This window comes from Misgurnus anguillicaudatus, chromosome 10 (assembly GCF_027580225.2).
Source record: "Misgurnus anguillicaudatus chromosome 10, ASM2758022v2, whole genome shotgun sequence".
Taxonomy (NCBI): domain Eukaryota; kingdom Metazoa; phylum Chordata; class Actinopteri; order Cypriniformes; family Cobitidae; genus Misgurnus; species Misgurnus anguillicaudatus.
In genome coordinates, this window is record NC_073346.2 from 23,459,126 (window position 1) to 23,485,078 (window position 25,953).

The 25,953-nt window shown below is 40.8% G+C and overlaps 1 protein-coding gene across 3 annotated transcripts in view; it reads left to right on the top strand.

Annotated features, from left to right (window-relative positions):
- The first annotated feature begins 37 nt into the window (after positions 1-37).
- Positions 38-25,953, top strand: part of invs (inversin) — a 29,911-nt gene continuing 3,995 nt past the window's right edge. Inside the window, exons 1-15 of one of the 3 annotated variants that reach the window (XM_055210131.2) lie at positions 38-237; positions 1,022-1,134; positions 11,497-11,581; positions 11,756-11,922; positions 13,848-14,021; positions 17,389-17,556; positions 17,667-17,847; positions 17,927-18,036; positions 18,157-18,328; positions 20,239-20,394; positions 20,479-20,708; positions 20,798-20,904; positions 20,983-21,192; positions 23,349-23,533; positions 23,640-24,351. In XM_055210131.2, coding sequence (XP_055066106.2) covers positions 1,132-1,134; positions 11,497-11,581; positions 11,756-11,922; positions 13,848-14,021; positions 17,389-17,556; positions 17,667-17,847; positions 17,927-18,036; positions 18,157-18,328; positions 20,239-20,394; positions 20,479-20,708; positions 20,798-20,904; positions 20,983-21,192; positions 23,349-23,533; positions 23,640-24,351 — 2,660 coding nt within the window. In that variant the 5' untranslated portion in view covers positions 38-237; positions 1,022-1,131. Of the gene's footprint in view, positions 238-1,021; positions 1,135-11,496; positions 11,582-11,755; positions 11,923-13,558; positions 13,692-13,847; positions 14,022-17,388; positions 17,557-17,666; positions 17,848-17,926; positions 18,037-18,156; positions 18,329-20,238; positions 20,395-20,478; positions 20,709-20,797; positions 20,905-20,982; positions 21,193-23,348; positions 23,534-23,639; positions 24,352-25,953 lie in introns of those variants that run through there. The other 2 variants (XM_055210133.2, XM_055210134.2) reach the window with 2 other exon arrangements.

A 25,953-nucleotide genomic window follows, 5' to 3' on the forward strand; every position in this document is an offset into this window, starting at 1 on the left:
TGTCCCGTAATATGCTGTATGCTGAGACTGTCGTACACGGTAAATGTAGTTTTATTCATGTACGTGCCCAGATGTGTTTGTGGTCTCAAGATATTTTGGAGTACACTGACCACAGCGGGGCTAAAGTACCATAAAGTACGATTAAAGCGTTAACGCTGCAAATAGTTAAGAACGAGCTTCAACTATTTCATGTCAGAAATGGGAGCATCAGGATAATTGTGTTTCACCTTGAATGTGGTAAGTTGCATCATCGTTTTTCTGTTGAGTAACGGAGATTTATAAAAGTATTTAGCCTTCAAGCTACATGCAGACACAATCAGCTGAAGGATTTATAACTTATGAATATATCTCTTCTGGTGGTTTAAAGCAATTATTAACTTTTTATTTTTGACAAAAATGTTTAATGATTTGTATGTTGTTGTTGTACAGACATAAAACGTGTCAACGAAGTTAAATTAGTTGAACTATTTTATTGTTGCGCTTTAATTAGTGATGCACAGACAATTTTAACAGATCAAGTTCAACCTACATAAAAATATTACTACGTTACGGCAAAGGATTAATAAATGTGCAAAAGGTATTGTATGTCTTTTTCTTTAAATTTTGTATATAATCTATATTTATTGGTCGGTTTTCTTGTCATTCCTCTATTATTTTGTTTCATATGCTTTTGATGCTTTGCATAGGAGGTTTGTATGAAATAAACAAAGTTGATGGTGTTGCTATTCATACTATTATATACTTATATGTGTGTAAATACAAACATATAACTATATACAAATATATAACTCATTCCAAACCATATATTTTGAGTAGAAAATTTTAAGATTTCAAAAGTGAAAGAGCTTCAATGTCTCAATTCTGTTTCATTTTGAATTTGTCAAGAATTCAGTGTTGTTTGTTCACTATGTTTATAAAAGCACACTGTTTTAAGTCAACTTTGGCAAATACTGTTTGGCACACTTGGCCAGAGCAGGTGGTTTGTGGCCTGTGTGTTGGTTATCCGCTCTCTCTCCTGCAGGAACACCAGATCAGAGCTGCTAGGGGGACCTGTGGCTATGCCAAGGCCAGCAAGGGTTCGTATAGCTGGGTAACATCTGTTGAGGCCTTACCTGCCTCCTGGACATCACCATGGTAAGAATCAGAAACATACACTCTCTTCAGAGCTCAGCTAAGAGTGAGAGGAGATAAGAGCTGTGCTAAGAGTTATAGGAGACAGGGAAAACTGTGCTGATGGTGACAGGATATGAGGAAAGCTGTGCTGAGAGTGAGTGGAGAGGAGAAAAGCTGTCCTGAAGGGATAAGAATATGAGGAAAGCTGTGCTGAGAGTGAGAGAAAATGAGAAAAGCTGTCCTGGTGGTGAAAGAAGATGAGGAAAGCTGAGAGTGAGAGGAGACGAAGAAAGCTGTACTGAGAGTGAGAGGAGACAAGGAAAGCTGTGCTGATGATGACAGAGGATTAGGAGAGCTGTTCTGAGAGTGATAGGAGATGAGAAGAGCTGTACTGAGAGTGGGAGAAGACAAGGAAAGCTGTTATGATTGTGAGAGGAGAAGATGGGAGCTGTGCTGATTGGGATAGAAGATGAGCAAAGCTGTGCTGATGGTGACATGAGACGAAGAAAGCTGTGCTGAGAGTTAGAGAAGATGAGCTGTACAGAGAGTGAGAGAAGACAAGGAAAGCTGTTATGATTGTGAGAGGAGAAGATGGAAGCTGTGCTGATGGTGACATGAGATGAAGAAAGCTATGCTGATGGTGAAAGGAGATGAGAAAAGCTGTGCAGATGACAGGAGATGAGGAAAGCTGTGCTGATGAGCAAAGTTGTGCTGAGAGTGAGAGGAGACCAGAGGTGTTTCTCAATGTCAAGGAAGGATACCCGGAAGCCAGAATTTCGAGGATGCTACGCCATTGACATCCGTCGAAGGACTGTTCCAATGTCGAGGATCCTCGGAATTTCAACCAAGGACTGAGTCCTTCGTTCGAAAAATATCCCATATACAGTAAAGGATGCATATGTGAAGCCTTCGCGCTCTTCACGCTCTCAAATTACCCACAATCCTATGCGGGCAGTGCCGAAAGCAGACCTTTTCATTAACATAATGATGCAATGACGTGCACTTGCTAGCCTGTTCCATTTACGTGTGTTCTCTGAATGCTAAAGAGGAGCCTCGCCTACCCTCTAAAGGAAGTGACTTGAAAGGACCATTCCTGCCAAGGAAGTATCGTTCAACGGATGTCGACGGCGTAGCATCCTAGAAATTCTGGCTTCCAAGGATCCTTTCTTGACATTGAGAAACACCTAAGGAAAGCTGTCCTGATATTGACAGAAGATGAGGAAAGCTGTGCTGAGAGTGAGAGGAGATGAGCTGTACTGAAAGTGAGAGGAGACAAGGAAAGCTGTGGTGATGGTGAGAGTAGATGATGGAAGCTGTGCTGATTGGGACAGGAGATGACCAAAGCAGTGCTGATGGTGACATGAGATGAAGAAAGATATGCTGATGGTGACAGGAGATAAGGAAAGCTGTGCTGATGACAGGAGATGAGCAAAGTTGTGCTGAGAGTGAGAGGAGACAAGAGGTGTTTCTCAATGTCAAGGAAGAATCCTTGGAAGCCAGAATTTTGAGGATGCTACTTCATTGACATCCGTCGAAGGACTGTTCCAATGTCGAGGATCCTCGGGATTTCGGAAACCAAGGACTGATCCCTTCGCGCTCTCAAATCACCCACAATCCTATGCGTGCAGCACCGAAAGCAGACCTTTTTCCTGACGTAATCATTTACGTGTTCTCTGAATGCTAAAGATGAGCCTCGCCTACCCTCTGAAGGAAGTGACTTGGAAAGACCAGTCCTGCCAAGGAAGTATCCTTGACATTGAGAAACACCTAAGGAAAGCTGTGCTGATTGGGACAGGAGATGAGCAAAGCAGTGCTGATGGTGACATGAGATGAAGAAATATATGCTGATGGTGACAGGAGATGAGGAAAGCTGTACAGATGACAGGAGATGAGCAAAGCAGTGCTGATGGTGACATGAGATGAAGAAAGATATGCTGATGGTGACAGGAGATGAGGAAAGCTGTGCTGATGACAGGAGATGAGCAAAGTTGTGTTGAGAGTGAGAGGAGACAAGAGGTGTTTCTCAATGTCAAGGAAGAATCCTTGGAAGCCAGAATTTTGAGGATGCTACTTCATTGACATCCGCCGAAGGACTGTTACAATGTCGAGGATCTTCGGAATTTCGGAAACCAAGGACTGAGCCCTTCGCGCTCTCAAATCACCCACAATCCTATGCGTGCAGCACCGAAAGCAGACCTTTTTACTGACGTAATCATTTACGTGTTCTCTGAATGCTAAAGAGGAGCCTCGCCTACCCTTTGAAGGAAGTGACTTGGAAAGACCAGTCCTGCCAAGGAAGTATCCTTGACATTGAGAAACACCTAAGGAAAGCTGTGCTGATGGTGACAGAAGATGAGGAAAGCTGTGCTGAGAGTGAGAGGAGATGAGTTGTGATGATGGTGAGAGGAGATATAGAAAGCTATGGTGATGGTGACAGGATATGAGCTAAGCTGTGCTGATTACAGGATATGAGCTAAGCTGTGCTGGGAGTGAGAGGAGATTACACGATTAACTGTGTTTAATAGAGTGCCACAGGGATGACATGTTTTTGTAGGCTAACCTGGAGGTTGGCGGGATGCAGGTTCCCTTGCAAAAAGCCCATTCATTTTTTCCATAGACTTTTGGGTTTTTGCAAGGAATGGGCTCTGTGTTTAACAAAAGTTTGACACATACATGTTTTGTCCAACGAGTAAGTCTTCAACTTTTATGACTTTTAAAGTCAAAATTCAGCTTTTTATATTTCTAATAAACACATGTACACTTTAAAATCCATAAAAATGTTATTAATCTGTGCAGATGAATTTGTTGGACAAACGTATAAGTGTCTTTAGCTTTTGTTAAACACAGAGCTTGTTTATTGTGATAATCCAAAAGTCTTTCTGGCGAGAGAACCAGTGTCCCTCTAGCTTCAGGGTTGGCCTATGAAAAAACTTCATCCCGGAGGCACTTGCAAATAATAGAGATAATAGAATAGTATACTCTGTAAAAAAAGTACTCTAATCTGCAAACTGATGTTATGCCACTGACCTAATCGTTGATCAATTTATTTTGATCTTTGTGGGCTTCACCCTCAGCATATACAGTATGAATGGAGACAGTCCATTCCGTAGCCCCAATGTTGAGTGTAACCCCTATATTAATAATTGATGTAGTGAAGGGTAAGTGAATGTTTCTAAGGGAGGCCTGGCTCTCTCTGGGGTTAAGTGAGCTGTTAATAATTGATGATGTGCTGATTTTTATGGTTCTTTGAGCGTGTTAATAGAATAATGTACTTACTGACTGCATGGATAGAATAATGCAGTTAACGTGTGTTTTGTGAATAATTTAATTAGTGAGCGTTAAAGGGGGCATGGCTGCAGAAGAGATCACACAAATACACACATCTACATGTTCCTTTCTTGAGATAACCACAGTATGTGTTGCACATTGCTTTATAATCTTATAAACACCCAGCTGATTCAAATGTTGCTTAATCTTTTTTCATTTCCTGTCTCTCTCGCATTCTCTTCCCTCTTTCTTTTTCTCTCTCTCCCCTACCTCGCTCTCTCTCATTGATTTTCTGTTTGTTTTGCAATCACATTATTTCCCGCGCACAGCGGTGTAGCCAGCGGCTAAATGGCCCCTTCTCTTACTAATTGGACGTTTAATTAGATCACAGATTTAGCCCAATTAGTCGCTGTAGGGAGGAGAGGGGATAGCCTAAGGGGCTGTGTGTGTCTTTGCGTGTGTTTATGTTGGTAGATGGTAGAGAGAGAGAGAGAGAGAGAGAGAGAAAGCAAGAAACGTTGGTACAGAGGAAGAGCAAGAGAAAGAATGGGAGGGTGGCAGAGAGAGATGTCTCTCTCTAGGCTGCCTCATTAGAGATGTCAGAGAGGTTCTGCTATAATACTTCCCCCTCATCCCGAGACCACCCCCAAGAGACCTATGATAGGAACCCGGCCCCAAGTGAGCTCCAGAGACTACGACATTTCAAATCACTGCCGATCTGCTACCTGAGTGAGCCGCTTCTGATCGCAACCTCAGTTCATCATTGGTCGATGTTGTAGGTTGATAAAAACAAAGACCAGGGACCAGGTTTCTTTAAAAGGCAAGCGACACAATGCCAAAGAGAAAATTTGGCTGCGATAATAAATCACTACAAGAAAATAAATATTACAAAATTAAGGAGTTTTGTAAAACTACTTATTTTTAAAACATCAACAGTGATGCCAACCTGATGACATTTTATCAATCTCGTACAATTTGTACGCATTTTATCAGATTGCTTGTATGAATTTGTATGAGGTGAATCATACAAAAACTTACAATTATTAAAAAAACCGTAATGATGCTCCACCCCTAAACCCAACATCACTAGGGAAAAAAGCAAAACATACAAATTTGGTCATACAAATTCATACGAATTAGACAAATTGTGAAATGCATAGAAGTTGCCATGATACTGTGTTGTTTTTGCCAATGAATGAAGTTTAACTTTTGCGTCCCTTGAGCTCTTTGTGTTCTCAAAGCTCTTAAAGTGGTAACAGCAAAATAGTAGACAACTAGAAGTGTACAATTCTCTAATGCACTGATGACATATTTACATCACTTAATCCACCCTTGTGTAATAGAGACACAACTTATACACCAGTGTATACCTCACAAAAATATTCTTAGCATGTCCTGCCATGTTAAAGGATTAGTCCATTTTCTTAAAACAAATCCAGATAATTTACTCACCACCATGTCATCCAAAATGTCTTTCTTTGTTCAGTCGAGAAGAAATTATGTTTTTTGAGGAAAACATTCCAGGATTTTTCTCATTTTAATGGACTTTAATGGACCCCAACACGTAACAGTTTTAATGCAGTTTAAAATTGCAGTTTCAAAGGACTCTAAATGATTCTTATCGAGGCATAAAGGTCTTATCTAGCGAAACGATTGTCATTTTTTGACAAGAAAAAAGCACTTTTAAACCACAACTTCTCGTCTATCTCTCGTCATGACTCATGTGACGCGCCAGCTCGACCTCACGTAATATGTCATCACGTCAAGAGGTCACGGATGAGACATGCGAAACTACTCCCCAGTGTTTAAAAGTGTGTTGAAAGAGGACCGTTCCGACGTTGTTGTATGTCGAATGATACTAATTAATGATTTCCTCAAAAACCATAATTTCTTCTCGACTGAACAAAGAAAGACATCAACATTTTGGATGACATGGTGGTGAGTAAATTATCTGGATTTTTTAAAGAAAATTGACTAATCCTTTAAATTATTGGACAATTCCATTCCAATTTAAAGTTTTTTCATATAAATTTCAAAATTGTCACGTTCATAACGGAAAAATGTAATAACGCTGTTTCTTTCTCATAAATAGGTATACAAAATTTTATTAAAATAAATATTAATTGATCTTTGAAGATCCATCCCTTCTTCATTTGTAGGGGGTTATTGCTTCTTGGTTGTGCCCAAAATACCTATATTGTTATCCAAAACCTTGTCCTTTTTTTCACATCCATAACGCATTCGTTTCCCAATCCCTCATCTAAAATACAAAACAGGGGTATAGTTTCAGAGGTCTGGACTCTATTATCAGATCAAAATATAAAGAGATCAATGTACCTGTAACGCTAAATGCAGTCCATTTACCATTTAATGAATGCATTCTCTGAGAACTTACTGTACAGTACTGTGCAAAAGTCTTCGGCCACCATGCCAGAATTAGATTAGTTGTTTTGCAGTGTTATAGTGATCATATATACAGTAATTGTTTCTCAGTCTCTTTAATAGAAAACATCCAGAAAATACAGGAAATGTGTATATAGTATTAAAACTGTATAAAATGTAAACTGATGTGTCAAGTTTTTTAGAGTAAATTTCACTTGAGCAATAGCAGGAAACTCTTAAAGGATCTCTTAAACCTAAATAAAATTAAATCCTAATTTCTAATTTAAAAAAAATAATCTTTTGACTTCATTCTGCTTAAAAACGCTCAAGATGTGTTTAAAACTTCTAAAACAACAGGTCTGGTTTTTACTGCAAATGTCACATCCATAAGGCTGAAATTGCTGTTATGCGACTTTGGACTGCTAACTTTTTTGCATTTTCTTCCTTGAAATGTAAAGAACATTCTGTGAAAATATAACTTTGATATTTTTAATATAAGGTCATGTCAAAGATGATGAGATAAATGTTTGAAAACAAACTAATGCTCCTAATCTCATAATTAGATTATAAGACTTTAGCCTGGTTTTCACAGGCAGGGTCAAACAAATATTTAATAACAATATTTAATAACAATACTTAAAGGATAATTCCGGTATTTAACACTTTGAGTCTCATTTCTGGTTTGTTTTGGATGAACTACACTGATGGACACAGAAACCCCGACAATGGGTCGTGTCCCGAGTCTTCGACTCGTCTAGAAGCGTCCCCCGACTGCTCTAGAATGGAAGTCAATGGCCATGCACAAACATGTCACCAAAACAACACTCAACATTCATCTCCAAAACTGCGCCACCCACCGAGTGGTTCGTGGTGTTCGTTGATGATTAAAAACAAGTTGTGTAGCGAAATACAGTTTCTGTCGTGTTTTATTTGGCATTTTGTAAAATTCCATTGACTTCTCTTGGAAGACTGTTTGCTCGCTGATATATCACTCCGCCGCCGGGAAACAGAAAAGGGTCTGTTTGTTTTTACATGTGGTTGTAGTTTTTTCGCTCGGTTTCTCTCAGAAGAAATTTTTCCCATATTTGTAGGGCTGCACCAGAATATTCGAATATTCGTTCCGTGGGTTGACATTCGATTTTCAGTTTTGAGATTCAAATATATATATATAAATATTTTACAGCGTTAATGCAGAGCTTTTGCCAAGCAGGAAGTGCGCTTCACGCTCCCGCTCTATAGGTGGCGCAGAGAGACCAACATCCATAGCCAACAGCAGCACTAGTGGAAGAGATCACCTCAAACGGAAAGCACGCTTCCTGCTTTGGCATTCACGCTAATAGTGTTGTAAATAACGTTCAGTTTCTTGCAAAAACTGATTGATTTGCTTCACAAGACGTCAATATGTCACACGGAGTTATGGGGGATTACTGTTGTATTGGATATATATGCTTTAGCTCTTAAAGTGTGCGGATCTGTTGACTTGCATGACGGAGCACTGGGGTTTCTGCAAAATATCTTCTTTATTGTTTTGCTGATGAAAAAACATATTGGATGGTGTAAGTGTTTTAAATAAACTTGATTTTGAAAGTATGCTACCGTTTTATTACAGTTTGTTGGACTACGTTCATTCATGCTTCAGACTCAAATATAGAGCGGAAGTATATACGCGGTTGTGAGGTATCTGAATAAATAGTTCCACTATTCCACTAATAACACGGATTGAAATCATACATTGCGCCAATATATTTGTTTTTAATCATCAACGAACACCACGAACCACTCGGTGAGTGGTACAGTTTTGGGGGTGAACGTTGAGTGTTGTTTTGGTGACGTGTTTGTGCGTGCCCATTGGCTTCCGTTCTGGGGCAGTCAAGAGACGCTTCCAAACGAGTCGAAAAGTCAAGACTCGACCCATTGTCAAAATCCCCGTGTCCACCACTGTAGCCCATCCAAAACAAACCAGAAATGAGACTCAAAGTGTCAAATACCGGAATTATCCTTTAACATTAAACGGGCATAATAGAATGTTATGAACAACAGCCTTTCGATTTCTGTGAAAAATCTGCAAACGTCTGTGTGGGCACATCAAAGTTCTGTGTGGGCAGATGCCGTGAAAGCCTGGTAATGTTTACATAACACATATGTTAGACAGTGATTATTTGTATGTTTAATAGCACTTATGTTGTTCAATTGTTGTGACTGACACCTCTGGAACTACATAATTACATTACTTTGCCCATTGGAAGCCACACCTCCTTCACCAGAGGGCTCGTTTGTTGCTGTGCTGCATTATGGGACACCACAGCTAATGAGGCACAAGGTGATCATGTCACTCAAAATACACTAAGGATGGCATCCACAGGGATGGTTGCATGCATTCACAACATGGTGCCTTTTCTCCTCGGACAAAGAGTGGAAGATTTGGCCTCTGGGAATTAGATGAAAGGACCCAAGTCTTTCAACTTGAACGGATTTAAAAAAAGAAAGAACATTTATGAAAAGGAAGAGGTTGATCTAAATCAGAGATCTGTTATTGTGATGCACAGACAATCGTGCACACGGCTCAACTCCTGACCCAATTGTTTATTCTTCATTATACTTTCGTTTTTTCTCCATCTTTGGCTCTCACTTTCTCCCTAAATCCTGACTCAGCTGGTTGTTCAGTAAGATGCTGGTAGGGGATCATTTGGCTCGGCTAGACAGGCTGGATGCTTGCCCACACACATACACATTGAAGATGAAGTGCTTTCCCTCTTGTGCAGATTGTATGAGTCCTTAATGCGTTCCAGAGTGTGCGAAAGTGTGCGAGTCTACATCAGTGATCACTGTTTTGTGTTTCTATGTCTGTCTACACAATTGCAATTATTTGACCCCTGCCTGAAACTTTAAAAACGATGTATTGCTAATTATATTACTATTTCTGTAAAATATAAAGCATTTTTAATGTGTTTAAAGTTAATATAACAGATGCTTTTTATGTTTTGGAATTGTTATAAGCCTAATTGATATTAATTAACTTATTAACCAGTTTGAATCATTTACACTTTAATTTGAAGCTGAAATGCTCTCTAATATAACAAAGATAAGTCAAAATTAACATATGCCATGTATTGTTATTAAATTAACAAATACGACTATGATTTAAACGAGTGTTATTTTTAAACTGATTTAAATGTTGAAGATAACAGTCTTCTCCTAAATAAAGTGTGAAACCTTTGTTTGTGCACACAACAAAGATAACTTTGTTGGATTTTTTGCCAGACAACTTTGTCGGTCCCAATGTGTACATTCTAAAAAAAAAATGGGGCTATATAGCACCAAAAGTGGCTCTTTGCTCGTAATCATAGAAGAACCATTTTTAGTGCCATACAGCACCAGTGAAGCACCCGTGCAGAACCACACGGGGGCCATATAGCACCACTATAGCATCAAATATGGTTCTACATGGCACTATGTGGTTCTACACAGGTGCTTCAACAGTGCTATATAGCACTAAAAACGGTTTTTAGAACCACTTTTGGTGCTATATAGCACCATTTTTTTTAGAATGTATTTGCATGTATGTCTATGTACCAGTCTGTAAGAAATTGAGGAAAGCTTGTGGTCGATATGAGTGAAGCCTCCATAAAAACCTTCTCTCACGGAAAATCACTTCCCACGCGATTAGTCGCGCACACGCTAACCTGTGGTCGGTCGCGAAATCACTCAGAAGTACACACACAGCGAGCACTTTTACCCGGTGCGTACACCTCTCTCAAAGACGTACCCCTGCTGTCTTTAACCATGTTGTGAATCCAAAAAGCAGACTGTGTTTGTTTGTCTGATTTCCTTAGTTTAAGTACACAAAGTCACATAAAGCTGAATTACAGTGTAGCATTTAAAGGCTTTAATCAGAATGTACACACACAAACACACATGCTACTGAAGTAGTTGTAACTCTTAGTAGTTTTATAAGTCTTCATTAACTAACCCCAATTACCCTCGCATGGGGTGCGTGAGAACAGAGTGGCTAATAAGTTGTGTGTGTGTGAGAGAGGAAAAGAAAGAAATTGGCAAAGAATTGTAAAGAGAAAGAAAAGATTTTATGAATGGGAATTGCAACTATTAAAACAAAAGGTAGTAATGCATGCTACTTCGCATCTGTTTTCATTTCTACAGTCATAAACATTTTTAGCTGCTTGTATGCATTTAATTTGTGTCTGTATATGTAATTGATTTTTAAAGCTCTTGCAATATTGATGAACATGAATAAGAGATGAGTTGAGCAGGGTGTGTCCCAGTAGGACATTGGTTCTCAAACTTTTCGGTGTGCGCCTTCCCTCCCTTGTGTAGGGTCCCTTTGCGTCAACCCCCAAAGAAAATGTATGAAACTATCTCAAACTTGAATTGAACAAAACATTAAATTATACAATGTAGTGCTGTTGGTTGGTTGCTATACTTTTCTGACGTTTGAATAAACAGAATTTATGATAAATATGATACATTTATAAAAGTATTTATAAAATGTCATGGAGCACTGGGGCACTCCTGGCACCATCTCGCTCCCCTCAGTTTGAGAACCACTTCAGTAGTCTTAGGATTTCCCAGAATTCCAGCTGAACCACTGTGAGCGGATATGATGGTTTGTTTGGTCACCAATTAGAGCAAAAAAAGAGCATGTTTGTATTTAGTGTATATTTTTGATTCTTGGCTTATTTCTGAATGTGTGACTGCTGATGTGCTTTTTTGCACCAGGCGATGTTGCTCTCCCAGAATCCATCTCAGGTTCATGCAGCCGCTGTGAATGGAGATAAGAGTACCTTACAGAAACTGATCACAGGTATGCCTGTACATTTAAGGAAATAGTTTTTGGAACAAAATTAGTGTGATGATAGAATTTACATTTTGGGTTGAACTATCCTAACACAGTTGTTCTCCTTATGATCATTCAAAGTCTGGATGCTTTCTAGGAACAGGTCCAGGTTGATTGTTTAATGTGTAATTGTGTCTGTAGCAGAGCCATGTCTGCGGGACAGTGAAGATCAGTTTGGACGAACCCCTCTGATGTACTGTGTGCTGGCTGACCGCTTGGACTGTGCTGAAGTTCTGCTTAAAGCTGGTGCAGCCGTCAACAAGACTGATCACAGTCAGAGAACCGCACTGCACCTGGCTGCACAGAAGGTGACATACAGTACACACATACACAAAATCACCCGTCTTACTCTGAACTGACACTGTGCTGTAAGGGTTTACTGCCCTCTAGTGTTTATAGCGTTGTCACATTTCCTTTGAGCTTTGAATATGAGTGAAACCGGGTGATCTAAATGAAAGAAGATGAAGATGAGGAGATGATAAAATGGGAAGATGAGAAGAGGACAGGAGAGTGGAGAGAATTACAGGAAGAGGAGATAAGAGGAGGGTGGAGCATGAGGAGTGGAGACCAGAAAAGTATGAGGACAGAATGTGGAGAGGAGAGAAGTAGACGATGAGGAGAAGAGAGCATTAGGGGACAAGGAGATGAGAGCAGTAAAGGACAATGTAAAGAGGAGCAGTAGAAGTTGAGGACAGAATGAGGATCAGAGAGCAGTAGAGAAAGAGGAGGGAGTGAGAAGCGAGCAGTAGAGGATGATGAGAAATAGAGGACGAGGTGAGAAAAAGAATATAGAGCATAGGTGGTGTATAGAGAAAATGAAGACCAGAGAGCAATAAAGAATGAGGAGAAGAAAGCAGCATATGATGAGGAAAAGAGAGCAGCAGATGATGGGGAGAAGAGAGCAGCAGATGATGAGGAGAAGAGAGCAGCGGATGATGAGGAAAAGTGAGCAGTGGATGATGAGTAGAAGAGAGCAGCAGATGATGATGATGAGGTGAAGAAGAGAGCAACAAATGATGATGAGGAGAAAAGAGCAGCAGATGATGATGATGATGATGAGGAGAAGAGAGCAGCAGCAGATGATGATGATGAGGAAAAGAGAGCAGCAGATGATTATGATGAGGAGAAGAGAGCAGCAGAAGATGATTATAAGGAGGAGGAGAAGAAGAAGATGAGAGCAGCCGATGATGTTAATGAGGAGAAGAAGAGAGCAGCAGCAGATGATATGATGAGGAGAAGAGAGCAGCAGAAGATGATTATAAGGAGGAGAAGAAGAGGAAGATAGCAGCAGATGATGAGGAGGAGGAGGAGGAGGAGGAGATGAAGAGAGCAGCAGCAGATGATGATGATGATGATGAGAAGAAGAGAGCAGCAGATGATGATGAGGAGAAGAAGAGAGCAGCAGATGATGACGAGGAGGAGAAGAGAGCAGCAGATGATGAGGAGAAGAAGAGAGCAGCAGATGATAAGGAGAAGAAGAAGAAAAAGAAGAAGAGAGCAGCAGATGATGATGCGACGAGAGCAGCGGAAGATGAGGAGAAGAAGAAGAAGAGAGCCGCAGATGATGATGATGATGAGGAGGAGGAGAAGAAGAAGAGAGCAGCAGATGATGATGATGCGAAGAGAGCAGCGGAAGATGAGGATAAGAGAGCAGCAGATGATGTGGATAAGAGAGCAGTAGAGAATGACAAGAGTAGAAGAGTTTGAGGAGGAGCAAGCACTAGAGAAGGAGGAGAAGAGAGCAGCACATGATGAGGCGAGAAAGTGAAGAGGAGAGAAAGACAGGAAGAGAATGGATTGATGGGTAACACTCTGACATCTGGATCAATAAGAGCTGTAGCTCAGGGATTAACACTCTAATTGGGCTGGGAATAGAGGCTGAGAGCTCTGACACACACACAAACACACACAAGGGTTCTCCCCAGAATGTTTTACACAGGAGCTAAGGAGGCCTGGGAGGATTCTTGATGAGAGGGGTGGGCCATTCACATTCAGCCACATTCAGACACTTAGATGGATAAACAGATGCCTCAAACTGTGGCACAACAATAAATGGTTCTGCATGACACTGATCAGGGTATTTTTTTGTGTTCATTTTAATAAAACGTATATATTCATATGATAAAATAGTTTAGTCTTATTCCTAGAGATCCCATGGCGTCAAAATTACAATTTGACTTTTTGTCCATATTTGTCATGTTGTTTATTTTTTGCGTTTGAACACACTTTTCAGGGCAATGTGCGTTTCATGAAACTGCTGCTGTCACGTCATGGTGATTGGCGGTTGAAGGATCTGGAGGAAATGACTCCACTGCACCTTGCAACCCGACACTCGAGCTCCAAGCCTCTGTCTCTGCTCCTCAAACACATGGCACCTGGTGAGGTGGACACACAGGACAGGAATAAGGTACAAAACTTATGTGTCTCACACGCTATTCTTCCTCTTCTTATGGCACTGGTGGGTTTTAGGGGTGAACGTGAGGTTAGATTGTGCGTCTGTGTTTGTGGTTGTATATATATGCCATTAAGCAGCGTGGGGTCTCCGCACCCTCTGATGTTTTTCTGGAGGATATGAGTTCGTTTAAATCGTCTAATAAAAGTTATTTTCTCAGCGCTGCTGCAAGAGCTTGCCAGGCGCCTACTAGGCTCAGGGTCTCATCGCTGTGTTAACCTCATGCGTGTTTTAAATGATGATTACACACTCGCTGCGTGCCACAGACTTGTCCCATGACCAATTCAATTTTACATTGAAACTGCTTGTTGCTGCTGTTAGATATTTGCTGTACCAGATTTTGCATATTGTACAAATTGTTGTATGAAGGTTAGTAGTGCTATAAGGGCAACAAACACTCACAAAACGGCTGCTGATGTTGTTGGTGTTTCATCCTAAATAAATTCACCATTCACTTTTATTGTATACTGTAGGATAGACAATGTTAAAGTGAATGGTGAGCTGTTCTAAACATCAGTTATGTTTCCTAACTTCTTAAATACACAGCAATCTGTGTGCCCTGTGCTTTCCTGGGAAATACTGCTATCAACTGCTGCAGATTACCAGACCACATGCAGCTTCATTCACTTTGGCTCCAATTACTGTAAACATTCACCCTGGTTTACTTTCCGATGATCTACGCACATACAACGACCCTTTAGATACGCCATCATTTAAAATCTCATTCCACAGACAAACTGCTCAAAGCTACCAGGGTTATTAGAGGTCCTGTTTTAAATCATTATTGTGTGTGTGTGTGTGTGTGTGTGTGTGTGTGTGTGTGTGTGTATGGTTGTGATTACACTAACATGTGTGTGTGACTGTGTGTGCACTGGATGGTTGTATCAGTGCGTTCATTGTGATAAAAAAGGAGGTTTGTTCTCAGGCTCTCATATGTCTGTTGGTTTGGTAATAATTTGATAAGTAGAATCTTGATTTCTCGTGATTGCCTTATTTTGTGATTGGATGAAGAAAATATTAAAGTCCTCCTAAGTTTGTCTTTAAACTAAACTAAAATACTGGCTGATCCTGGAGCTCAAATATTACAAGAGTAGATGACATTTCTCTCATAATTAACTCAACCTCATGACATGCTAGATGTATCTGACTGAATTTCTTCAGTTGAACACAAACAAATAATTTTATATTAAAGGGATAGTTCACCTAAAAGTAAAAAAATTTATGTGTATTTCCTCAACCTCAGGCCATCCAATATGTTGATGACATTTTTCTTCAGTAGAACAAGCAAGAAATTGAACATAATTTACAACATTATTAGCGTTAATGCAGAGCCTCTGCCAAACATCATAGATATGTACACTAGATTTCGCCTTGGGGTTCTAAGCATGCCGCCTCCATCTTAGAAAAGGGGTCTTGTCATAGGAAGTAGCTAGGTATAGGAAGTAGCTAGGTAAAGCTGCTATCTCCGCCTGTATTTCGAATTTATGGACGATGCCGGACTTTTGTGCTGCGTATGGTTGTTAGGTCTACTAGCACTATGCATTATAGTTAGAAAAAGTAGATTTTCAAAATATAAAAACTTTAATTTTTTTCTGGACTCAATGCTAAATACATGTCGTTCCAATGAACTGCCATAGCCAAGGGACATCTAAGCCGTTTCTCAATGTCAAGGAAGGATCCTCGGAAGCTAGAATTTCGAGGATGCTACGTCATCGACGTCCGTTGAAGGACTGTTCCAATTTCGAGGATCCTCGAAATTTCAGCCAAGGACTGAGTCCTTCGTTCGTGAAATATCCCATATACAGGAAAGGATGCACATTTGTATCCTTCACGCTCTTCACGCGCTGAAATCACCCACAATCCTATGCGCGCAGCACCGAAAGCACACCTTTCAATCACGCAATGACGTAATGACGTGCACTTGCTAGCCTGTTCCATTTAACGTGTTCTCCGAATGCTTAAAAGGAGCCTCGCCTAGCCTCTGAAGGAAGTGACTTGTAAGGACTAGTCCTGCCAAGAAAGTATCCTTGACATTGAGAAACGGCTCTAGTGTACATAACTATGGCCAAACATGAGCGCAATCTTCTTCTTGTGGTGTTTAGTGGCAGTTGGTAAACCAGCCTCTCACTGCCACCTATAGAGCGGGAGGATAAAACACACTTCTTGGGTATAGACGGTTTCAGCAGTAACGACAAAAACCAACGGTTTTCGTGGAACACACGTAACGTCCGATAACAAAGTCCTTTTAGATTAGTTTATTCCTGATAACTAGTAACAAAAAAAAAGTAGATTACCTTAGTTCAAATCATAGCTAAAACGTATCAAAAACTACAAATTAGCTGTTACTGTGTAAAATGTGTACTATATAATGTATGCAATCTTAACCAAAGATCGGCTGCCAAACCTCCCATCAAATAGAGGTAATCCATGATCGGCGTCTTCCCTCATCCTTAGGAAGCCAAAACATTTGTTATTTTCAACGAGGTATTTGTTCAAGAGTTCAGTTTAGCAACTAGTCAGACAATTAAACAAACAGAGACCGGAAGTTAAGTTCCGCACAAACTCGTAATCACTTCACCGCACGTGCATCCGATAAGACCGTCTATACATAGTTTGCGATTGTGGCTGCAACCTATGACAGTAGGTATTGAATTAGATGAAGTACCTACTCATCGATCAACAGTAGGTACTCTATAGTATGAATGAATTCGGATGTACTACATCTGCCATGTTGATCCATAACGTGACATGTCGTCATAACAACAAGTTAGTTGTTAACTGGAATAACGTTAAACAACAAGGAACAGGTTTTAAACATTTGAATAGAGCTGCGTTACTACTTTCGGACATTTTTTAATAAAACAAGGTCTCTTCTACTTCGTTGGATAACTCTTCTCCCAGGGGTTCACGGGATAGTAAAATGTCCATCAAAGTAGTAGGTGATCCAGGGTATTTTTCACATACTGTTTTTGGAATACTATAATTTTAGACATACTACATATAGTAGGTGAGGCCACCTACTGCTTTTCACCTACTATATAGTATGGAAGTAGCGATACACTAAGAAGGATATACAGGAAGTGCACTTTATCTTCATGCTTGATTCTTTGCGGAAATTAATTAAAGTTAAGTTTGGGCCACAAAAGCCATTTGTTTATGTTGTTAACTGTTTTATTTGTGCAGTTGGATAAGTGCCACAATGTTGCGTTAAATTAAGCTTAAATTTTCTTGAGGTAAAGCCTATTTGTAGCAGCAATCCAAAAACAGTAAGCAGGAAAATTGAAACCAGAATCTGGTAAATATTTTGTTTGTTTTTCTGCAGCAAACAGCATTGCATTGGAGTGCATTTTATAATCATCCCGAGCATGTTAAGCTGTTGATCAAGCATGATTCAAATATCGGGATACCAGACAGTGAGGGCAAGATCCCGCTACACTGGGCAGCACATAACAAACACCCCAATGCCACACGTACAGTGCACTGCATCTTGGTGAGTCATTAGCAACGCTAATTTCACACACTGTATACGGATAGTTCCACCAGATTGAAAGCGATTTTATTTGTTTCTGACTGAAACGCTACTATTTCCTTGTATCGTAGGAAGCGGCTCCCACAGAGTCTCTACTTAACTGGCAGGATTATGAGGGCCGCACCCCTCTGCACTTTGCGGTGGCTGATGGAAATGAAGCAGTGGTTGAAGTCCTGACATCATACGAGGGCTGCAGCGTGACGGCCTACGACAACCTGTTCAGAACCCCGCTGCACTGGGCGGCACTTCTGGGTATGCGCATTCACACACATGCATAAATAATTATTTTTATAGCCCAGCTTCTACATTTTTATGGTTTGTGCATGTGTAGGACATGCAAAGATTGTCCACCTCCTGTTGGAGAGGAACAAGTCTGGGATGATTCCATCAGACAGTCAAGGAGCAACACCTCTGCACTACGGAGCTCAGAGCAACTATGCCGTGAGACCTTTGTTGATGTTGTGTGTGTATTGTAAAACAATATCTCATTTGAATGGATGCATTGCATTGGATTTCTTCCAGCTGTTGTTTTAGCTCCTGTTATGCGTGTGTATATTTAAGGACACAGTTGCAGTGTTTCTGAAACACCACACAGTGCGGGATGAGCCCGATCTAGAGGGACGAACCGCTTTCATGTGGGCTGCTGGGAAGGGCAGTGATGATGTTATCAAGATTATGCTGGACTTGAAAAAAGACCTGGACATCAACATGGCTGACAAGTATGGTGGAACAGGTGGGGGAGAGTGATTTCAGTGTTCTTGTAGCTCAATTGGTTATGGGTACAATCCACACTCAAATCAGTGATAATGGCAATTTTATTAAAGTGTTTAACAAATTGATTGACATGTCATCTCCTGTGTGTGTACCAGGGCTTGATGCAAAATTGCCATTGACATTAAATAAAATGTAAGGGGCTGATCACACAGAATGCATTTATGGCAGTGGCTGGTGACTTTTTTGAAAGATTTTCTATGGGCAGTGAGTGTTATGCAGCTACCTTGGTGGTTGCCTAGCATATATAAAAGGCTGCGCCGCACTGCTCTTTTTAGGGTCCGTTCACATGTCGCTCCCAAAAAACTGTAAAAAAAAGAAAAAAAGATGGACGACGCCTGTTCGCTCTCTTTCATTGGTGAAAGGTGAAGCCGCCAATGTCCCGATACGGCGCTGACATCTTGGGTCTTGAGTCTGCGCAGTAGAGATTTCGGGACCAGTCCTGCGCAGTAGTGAGCAGGAAGTAAAGGCGCGAAATCAAGGCTCGCCCTCACTCTCGCAGAATGTGCATATCACAGCTGTCAATCATGACGTCACACCACCGTTTTTATAGCATTAAATAACTTAAAACAAACTTATTTTAAAACAAACACTGGAATTTACATCAGCGTGATAAAAACTACAGTAAATGACAGAAACCAGCAAAATTGTTTAGTTGGTCTCAAGTCCCATTACATAACATGGGGGAGGCGGGGTTTATGACCTATACTAGAACCAGTCACTGGAGGCCGATCGAGACGTTTTGGCTTCACTTTTTAGGGCTTGTGCGGCACGCTTGGTTGCGCCTAAAACGTGTGGAAAGCGCTAGGCGCGTAGGTTCTTGTCACATGACCTTTGGTGCGCTTGCGGCATTCTGAAAAGTTGAGATGTTTCCATTATGAGGGGTACATTCACATGGGACAGAAGCGTTAACGCTTGAGGGAAGGCTTGTCTGAAGCGTGGCCAACAGCCAATCACAGTGGCCTCAACACATGCTCCGGTCTTCCATAAACGTAATTGGCTGGCTCTGCCTAAGTTACTTGCATGAGGCGATTTGATTGGCTGACGCATGCGTTGCCGCTTAAAAAATTTAGAAATGTTCAACTTCTGCCGCGAGCAACGCCACTGATGCGGCGCCGATGAATCCACAATTCAGTTCGGCAACGCATGACGTTACCCATTAAAAGTGAATGGGAAGCGTTAATGCTTACACCCCGTGTGAATGTACAGTTAAAAGTGACCAAAAAAGGCAGTGGAGCACGCCTTGCGTTTCCAGGCATTTAAAACGCGTTTGGGGTGATCGTCCCCTAAAAATACTCCAGTAGTGACTCTTATTATTGGTGTCTTATATTTAATAATTTCATGACATTTTTATGGTTTTAAAATGATATTTTCCGCATTATTTATGCATTTTTTTATATGTAATGTTTGTTTGATTTTAATATTAAACAGCCATTGTTGTTGAATTAAAAAAAATATTTTAATAATTTAATATGGAAGGAATAATTGATGACATGCAGTTGAATTATTAAAAAAGCACACCCAAGGGAGGTAGTATTGCGGCAACGCAAAGTGGAGTGTGCATTATTGTCAAATAATTATGCCACGGTTACCAAAGACATTGCTTGAACATTGCTCTGGTGGTTATTTTAAAACATTTGACAGGTTAGGTGTGCGTTTATTGAAAAATAGTGCATATCCCGCAGAATATTTCTTAACTAATCAGAATAAAGCATTGAACAGTACTGTAGTATAAAATTGCAATAATTGACATTAATGGATATGATATTATATTTAGAAAGAAACGTGAAGAACAAAAGCTTCTGAGAATGAATTGCGATGGTCAAAAACCTGACATTTCTGACACTGATGTGTGTATAATTTTTGGTGTAGCGCTTCATGCAGCCGCACTCTCGGGACATATGTCGACTGTGCTGTTATTGCTAGAAAAAGGAGCCATTGTGGACCCATTGGACGTAATGAAACACACGCCTCTGTTTCGTGCTTGTGAAATGGGCCATCGAGACGTCATCCTGACCCTCATCAAAGGTTTGTCAGCACATACATGGACATATGCTTAGAACAACCACAGTGTTCATGGCGAATCTGCATTTTATATAAATTATTGTTCAGGTGGAGCACGTGTTGATCTGGTAGATATAGATGGTCACTCTGCGCTGCACTGGGCTGCTCTGGGCGGTAATGCCGAGGTGTGCGAGGTGCTGATGGAGAACGGGATCAGTCCTAACCTCCAGGACCACGCTGGAAGAACTCCTCTACAGTGCGCGGCGTATGCCGGCTATATCAACTGCATGGCCTTGCTAATCCAGCATGATGCCGACCCCAATATCCAGGACAAGGAGGTAAGAATCAAACATGGTCTGGGTTTGAGAACTTAATCATGCTGCAGAACAAGTGCAACATCTTTATTCATGTGTGTTTACATGTTAAGGGGAGAACTGCGCTCCATTGGTCCTGTAATAATGGTTATCTTGATGCTGTAAAGCTGCTCCTGGGGTGTGGAGCGTTTCCCAACCATATGGAGCATACTGAGGAGAGGTACTAATGAATGCTCACATATGCGAGCTAATGTATCGTCTGCCGTATAGCTGCTTAACGTAAGCAATGTGTATGTAGGTACACTCCTCTAGACTATGCCCTTCTGGGAGAACATCAGGAACTGACGCAGTTTTTACTGGAGCATGGTGCTCTGTCCATCGCTGCCATCCAGGACATTGCCGCTTCATCAATCCAGGCCCTCTACAAGGGATACAAGGTCCGACGGGCCTTCAGAGAACGCAAGAAACTTCTTATGAGACACGAACAACTTCGCAAGGACGCTGCCAAGTAAGTAAACAACACACATATGGAAATGCACGCCAATGTAGTAATGAACTTACTACACAAAGGAATGTGTGTACTGTATCAAACAAAACTGGACTGGAGCGTACAGGAAATAGAATGGATCGACAAACTAATAAAGATTGAATCAAAGGTGCCTGAATGATGCTCAGTTTAACCCCTTACACCCTGTGCTGATCGATGTGGCATCAGGTTTGTTAGGCTGATCTCAGATATTCAGAATGTTTGCATGAATGTAATATGTGTTGTTTAATTATGTGTGTTTGCTCAGTAGCAGCTCATCTATCTACCTGCCTGCTGCAGGAATATGAGCATCAATTTCTTGCTGTCAATAATGGAAATAGATGAGAGGGAGAGAGAGATTCACATAACCCTCCTCCTTTTCTGTTAATTGGGCAAAGCTCATCTGCTCAACAGCTTGACATTTAGAGTCTGTCAGCTCTCGGGATAAATGAACACACACCTTTCCTCAGCAGCCGTCTGCATACACACATTAACATTTTTTTAACTTGTTTGCATAGTCTGCCTATCTGTTAATTTAGGCAGTCTATCCTCATTTGCTTCATGCTATTTGAAGGTGTTTAAGTAAAGTTTCTGTTAAAAAAGTTTCCATGTTAATCTCACACTTGGACCCTGTGAGAGGGAGGTAGTGATGCTTTTGGAGATACTTTGTGTGAGCCATGTGACTTCTGCAACATTTTTGTTGGGTCATTATTCTGCCCTCATTTCATTCCATTTCTCAGTTCAACAGATCAATTCTTTGTGGGATGAATGTGCCTTTATTTTACATCATGATAAATATGTGTTTGATACATCAAGTCCTCCAATTTGTTTGGACAAGCAAAATTCTATTGGCCAGATTTACTAACAGCTTGTGCCAGCGCAAACCATCATTTTGGCGTTAAAGGGAACATGCCGACTTTTTGGGATTTTAGCTTATTCATCATATCCCCCAGAGTTAGATAAGTCCATAAATACCCTTTTCATCTCCGTGCATGCCGTAACTCTGTCTGACGCACCCACCGTTAGCCTAGCTTAGCACAAAGACTGGAAGTAAATGGCTCCAGCTAGCATACTGCTCCCAATAAGTGACAAAATAACACCAACATTTTTCCTATATATATGTCGTTATTTTTAAAGTCACAGCGTGTACAAATAACAAGGTCATCACAGCCATCTTTTAACCGTATACATACTGGAAACTATATTTTCAAAAGGCGAGGCACTGCTTCCTGGGCAGAGTGATTTGCTCGCAGCACCTGAGAAACCCAGTGGTGAGGAGCAAAGAGTTTGCGAGAGTTGCGCTAATCACTCCACCCAAATAGTAGTGCCTCGCCTTTTGAGAATATAGTTCCCAGTATGTATATGGTTAAAAGATGGCTGTGATGACCTTGTTATTTGTACACGATGTGACTATACAAATCACAACATATAAATAGAAAATTGTGGGCGTTATTTTGTCACTTTTTTTGGAGCAGTATGCTAACTGGAGCCATTTACTTCCAGTCTTTGTGCTAAGCTAGGCTAGCGGTGGGTGCGTCATACAGAGTTACGGCATGCACGGAGATGATAAAGGTATGTATGGGCTTATCTAACTCTGGAAGATACGGTTAATAAGCAAAATCCCAAAAATTTGGTGTGTTACTTTAAATAACAACTTTCGGGGGTTTACTAAAGACACGCAGTGGATAATTACAGCTGAAAATGTAATTATTGCATTGGTCATTATGGAAAATAATTATTTATTTAATTTCTGCATTTTTAGTAAATAACCCACAGAGATTACCACTCCAATCGGACCGTATTTGGAATTGTGATCTCGCGCTAATTTACCCCGTTTAGTAAATCTGGCCCCAAGTGTCCTGATATTTGGAGGATTTTTCTGAAGACCAATGCACAGTTTGATGGCTAAGATAAAAATCAATTATTGATCATCCAGGAAACATCTCACAGAATTTGTATCTATGTATGCAATGTTCTTAGAATTTTCACTATGGCACTTCTACTTGACCTGAGATCAGTTGACTGTATGAGCAAACATCAATACATGTTCATTACAAACACTAAACACTATATAGTCTAGAGTCTGTGATGCATGGTATATAAATGTATGTATGTATGAGCATTTTCTGATTCTTTAGGAAGAGAGAGGAGGAGCGAAGGCGCGAGGCAGAACAACAACTCTCATTGGCTATGGTCAGAGTGGAAAAACTGTCATTAAATGTAACAGAGCAAAGTGTTGAGGTTAAAGGACACAAACACAGAAAAACCTTCAGTGCTCATAACAGCCAATCACAGAGCAGGAGAGAAAAACAACATCGAGCCGGTGGGTCTGTGAGACATGCACAATTAATGATAGTAATTAATATGGGCACCGTAATTAATGGGACACTGCTTCTCTGGCTCATTCTTTCTTTTTGTTTCTCCTACAGAGCGCAGAATTAGAGAGGCCAAAACCCCAGAGTCCTCTCTGCCCTCAGTGACCTCTGACCTTACAGTGAAGAAGTCTTTAGGCACTCTAAGTGAAATGTGTCCAATGGAGACGTGTGGCCCTAAAGCTGCATGCAATGTACCAGTCGAATGCAACTCCACATATGAGCGCTTATCACCTGCTGGGTCCAGTCGCCCAGGCAGTGCCAAACCAGTGCACATAGGGTCCCATGGACCACCAATGCACACAGAGACCACCTTAACCCCCAAACCAGCCATACACACCAGACCCAAGACCACAGGGTCACAAATTGAAACTTCTCATACCATATCAACTATCAGTTCGAAACAAAAGACCCACGGGACACCAACAGACGGTCATCATAGATCTCCCTCCAAGGGGAACAAGCCAGCAGGACCTAAATCAGCAGGAACCCAACGATCCAACATGTCCAGTTTAGAAAGAGGTACACGACAAAAAGAAGGGCGATCGGAAAGAGGGACAGAGAAACGGATGGAGAAAGAAAAGGATGAAACATCAAGAGAGAGACCGAATGACAGGGAGATGGAGAAGTGTCCAGGGGTGGAGAGAGATAAAGAAAAAAGGATGGGGAGAGCAAAAAGAAAACATGTGGATAAAGGACAGGAAAAAAAGATGGAGAATTTGCACAGTAAACATCAGGCAGCCAGTGTGATCCAGAGAGCATGGAGGAGGTACATTTTACTTCCTTTATCTTTTGATAGTGGCTTCAGCTATAAGTTAGTTTAGAGTTTAGTATTCAATTTTTTTATGCTTAAATCTTTTCTACAGAATTCCTAAAATCAGGAATCAGTGCTTTTTCAAAATAATGTGAACCAGATCCTTAATATCAAACATACAATGAAACCTACTCATTGTTCAAAAAGTATTATTAATGTGTTTTATTATGGTTGCATATGCATACTTGAAGTTTTGTACAACCAAGGTTGCAGCTTTAAAGGAAACACCACAATTTTTCAATATTTTACTATGTTCTTACCTCAACTTAGACAAATTAAGACATACCTATCTTTTTTCATTGCATGCACTTAATCTTTGTACAGCGCGTCGTGAATGTGATAGCATTTAGCCTAGCCCCATTCATTCCTTAGGATCCAAACAGGGATGAATTTAGAAGCCACAAAACACTTCCATGTTTTTCCTATTTAAAGACTGTTACATGAGTAGTTACACGAGTGTCGATTTTTTAAGCAAATAAAAAATGAGAGCTACACTGTATGGCGGAAGAGCAACCAGTTTGCAGCACTTCGACCTCGGCGCGCAGTAACATCATCACTCCTGACTATTCCCCCTCTTGCTCAAACTTCCATTAATGTTGCTGCCCCCGAGGTCGAAGTGCTGCAAACTAGGTGCTCTTCCGCCATTTAATATAGTTCTCATTTTTTATCTGCTTAAAAAATCTTCACGTTTTGTTTTGTGTCACCATACTTAGTCATGTAACTACTCATGTAACAGTCTTTAAATTGGGAAAACATGGAAGTGTTTGGTGGCTTCTAAATTCATCCCTGTTTGGATCCTAAGGAATGAATGGGGCTAGGCTAAATGCTAACACATTCACAACGCGCTGTACAAAGATTAAGTGCACGCATTGAATAAAGATAGGTTTGTAATAATTTGTCTAAGTTGAGGTATGAACACAGTAAAATATTGAAAAAACGGTGGTGTTTTCCTTTAAAGCCTTACTGTGTGACTAGCAATGGCGGAACAACACAATCTCATTCATTTCGATTAAAGTTTTTCTGACTTACGGCAACATGAGGGACAGCGGCCATTTGCGACAAATTGGGCTTGACAAAGAACAGTGCAACTTTCTGCAAATGACGTGTGGAAGTTACCTGCGAGAAATGAATGATGTTAGTTCCACTGGTCCTGAAGGTTGCTAATGAAATGCATAAAGTTAACTACACTTTATAGTGAGAGTGACTGTTGACAACAGAAAGAGTGCATGTTGCGTAAAGTATAACTTTATGCAAATCATGAGTGACTTTTGGGAGTGACTACCATTAAGAGCGAGGCAGTGGAGGTCATGTCATCGTCTCGCGTCAGTTACTGCAAAGGACGTTACTCATTTGTTTATGACATCAGAATCAGAATTAGCCCCCTAATGGGCTCATTGAAAGATATGGGTGACAAACAGCGAGAAAAAAGCTGGTGGTCTGAATGAGGATGGCTCTCCTCCTACTCTCCTCGAAGTCGCTCGTCATTTGCATAAAGTTAAACTTTTCTCAACTTTGTTATGTCACAAACAGTCACTGTCACTCACTCGTGTCGCCTGG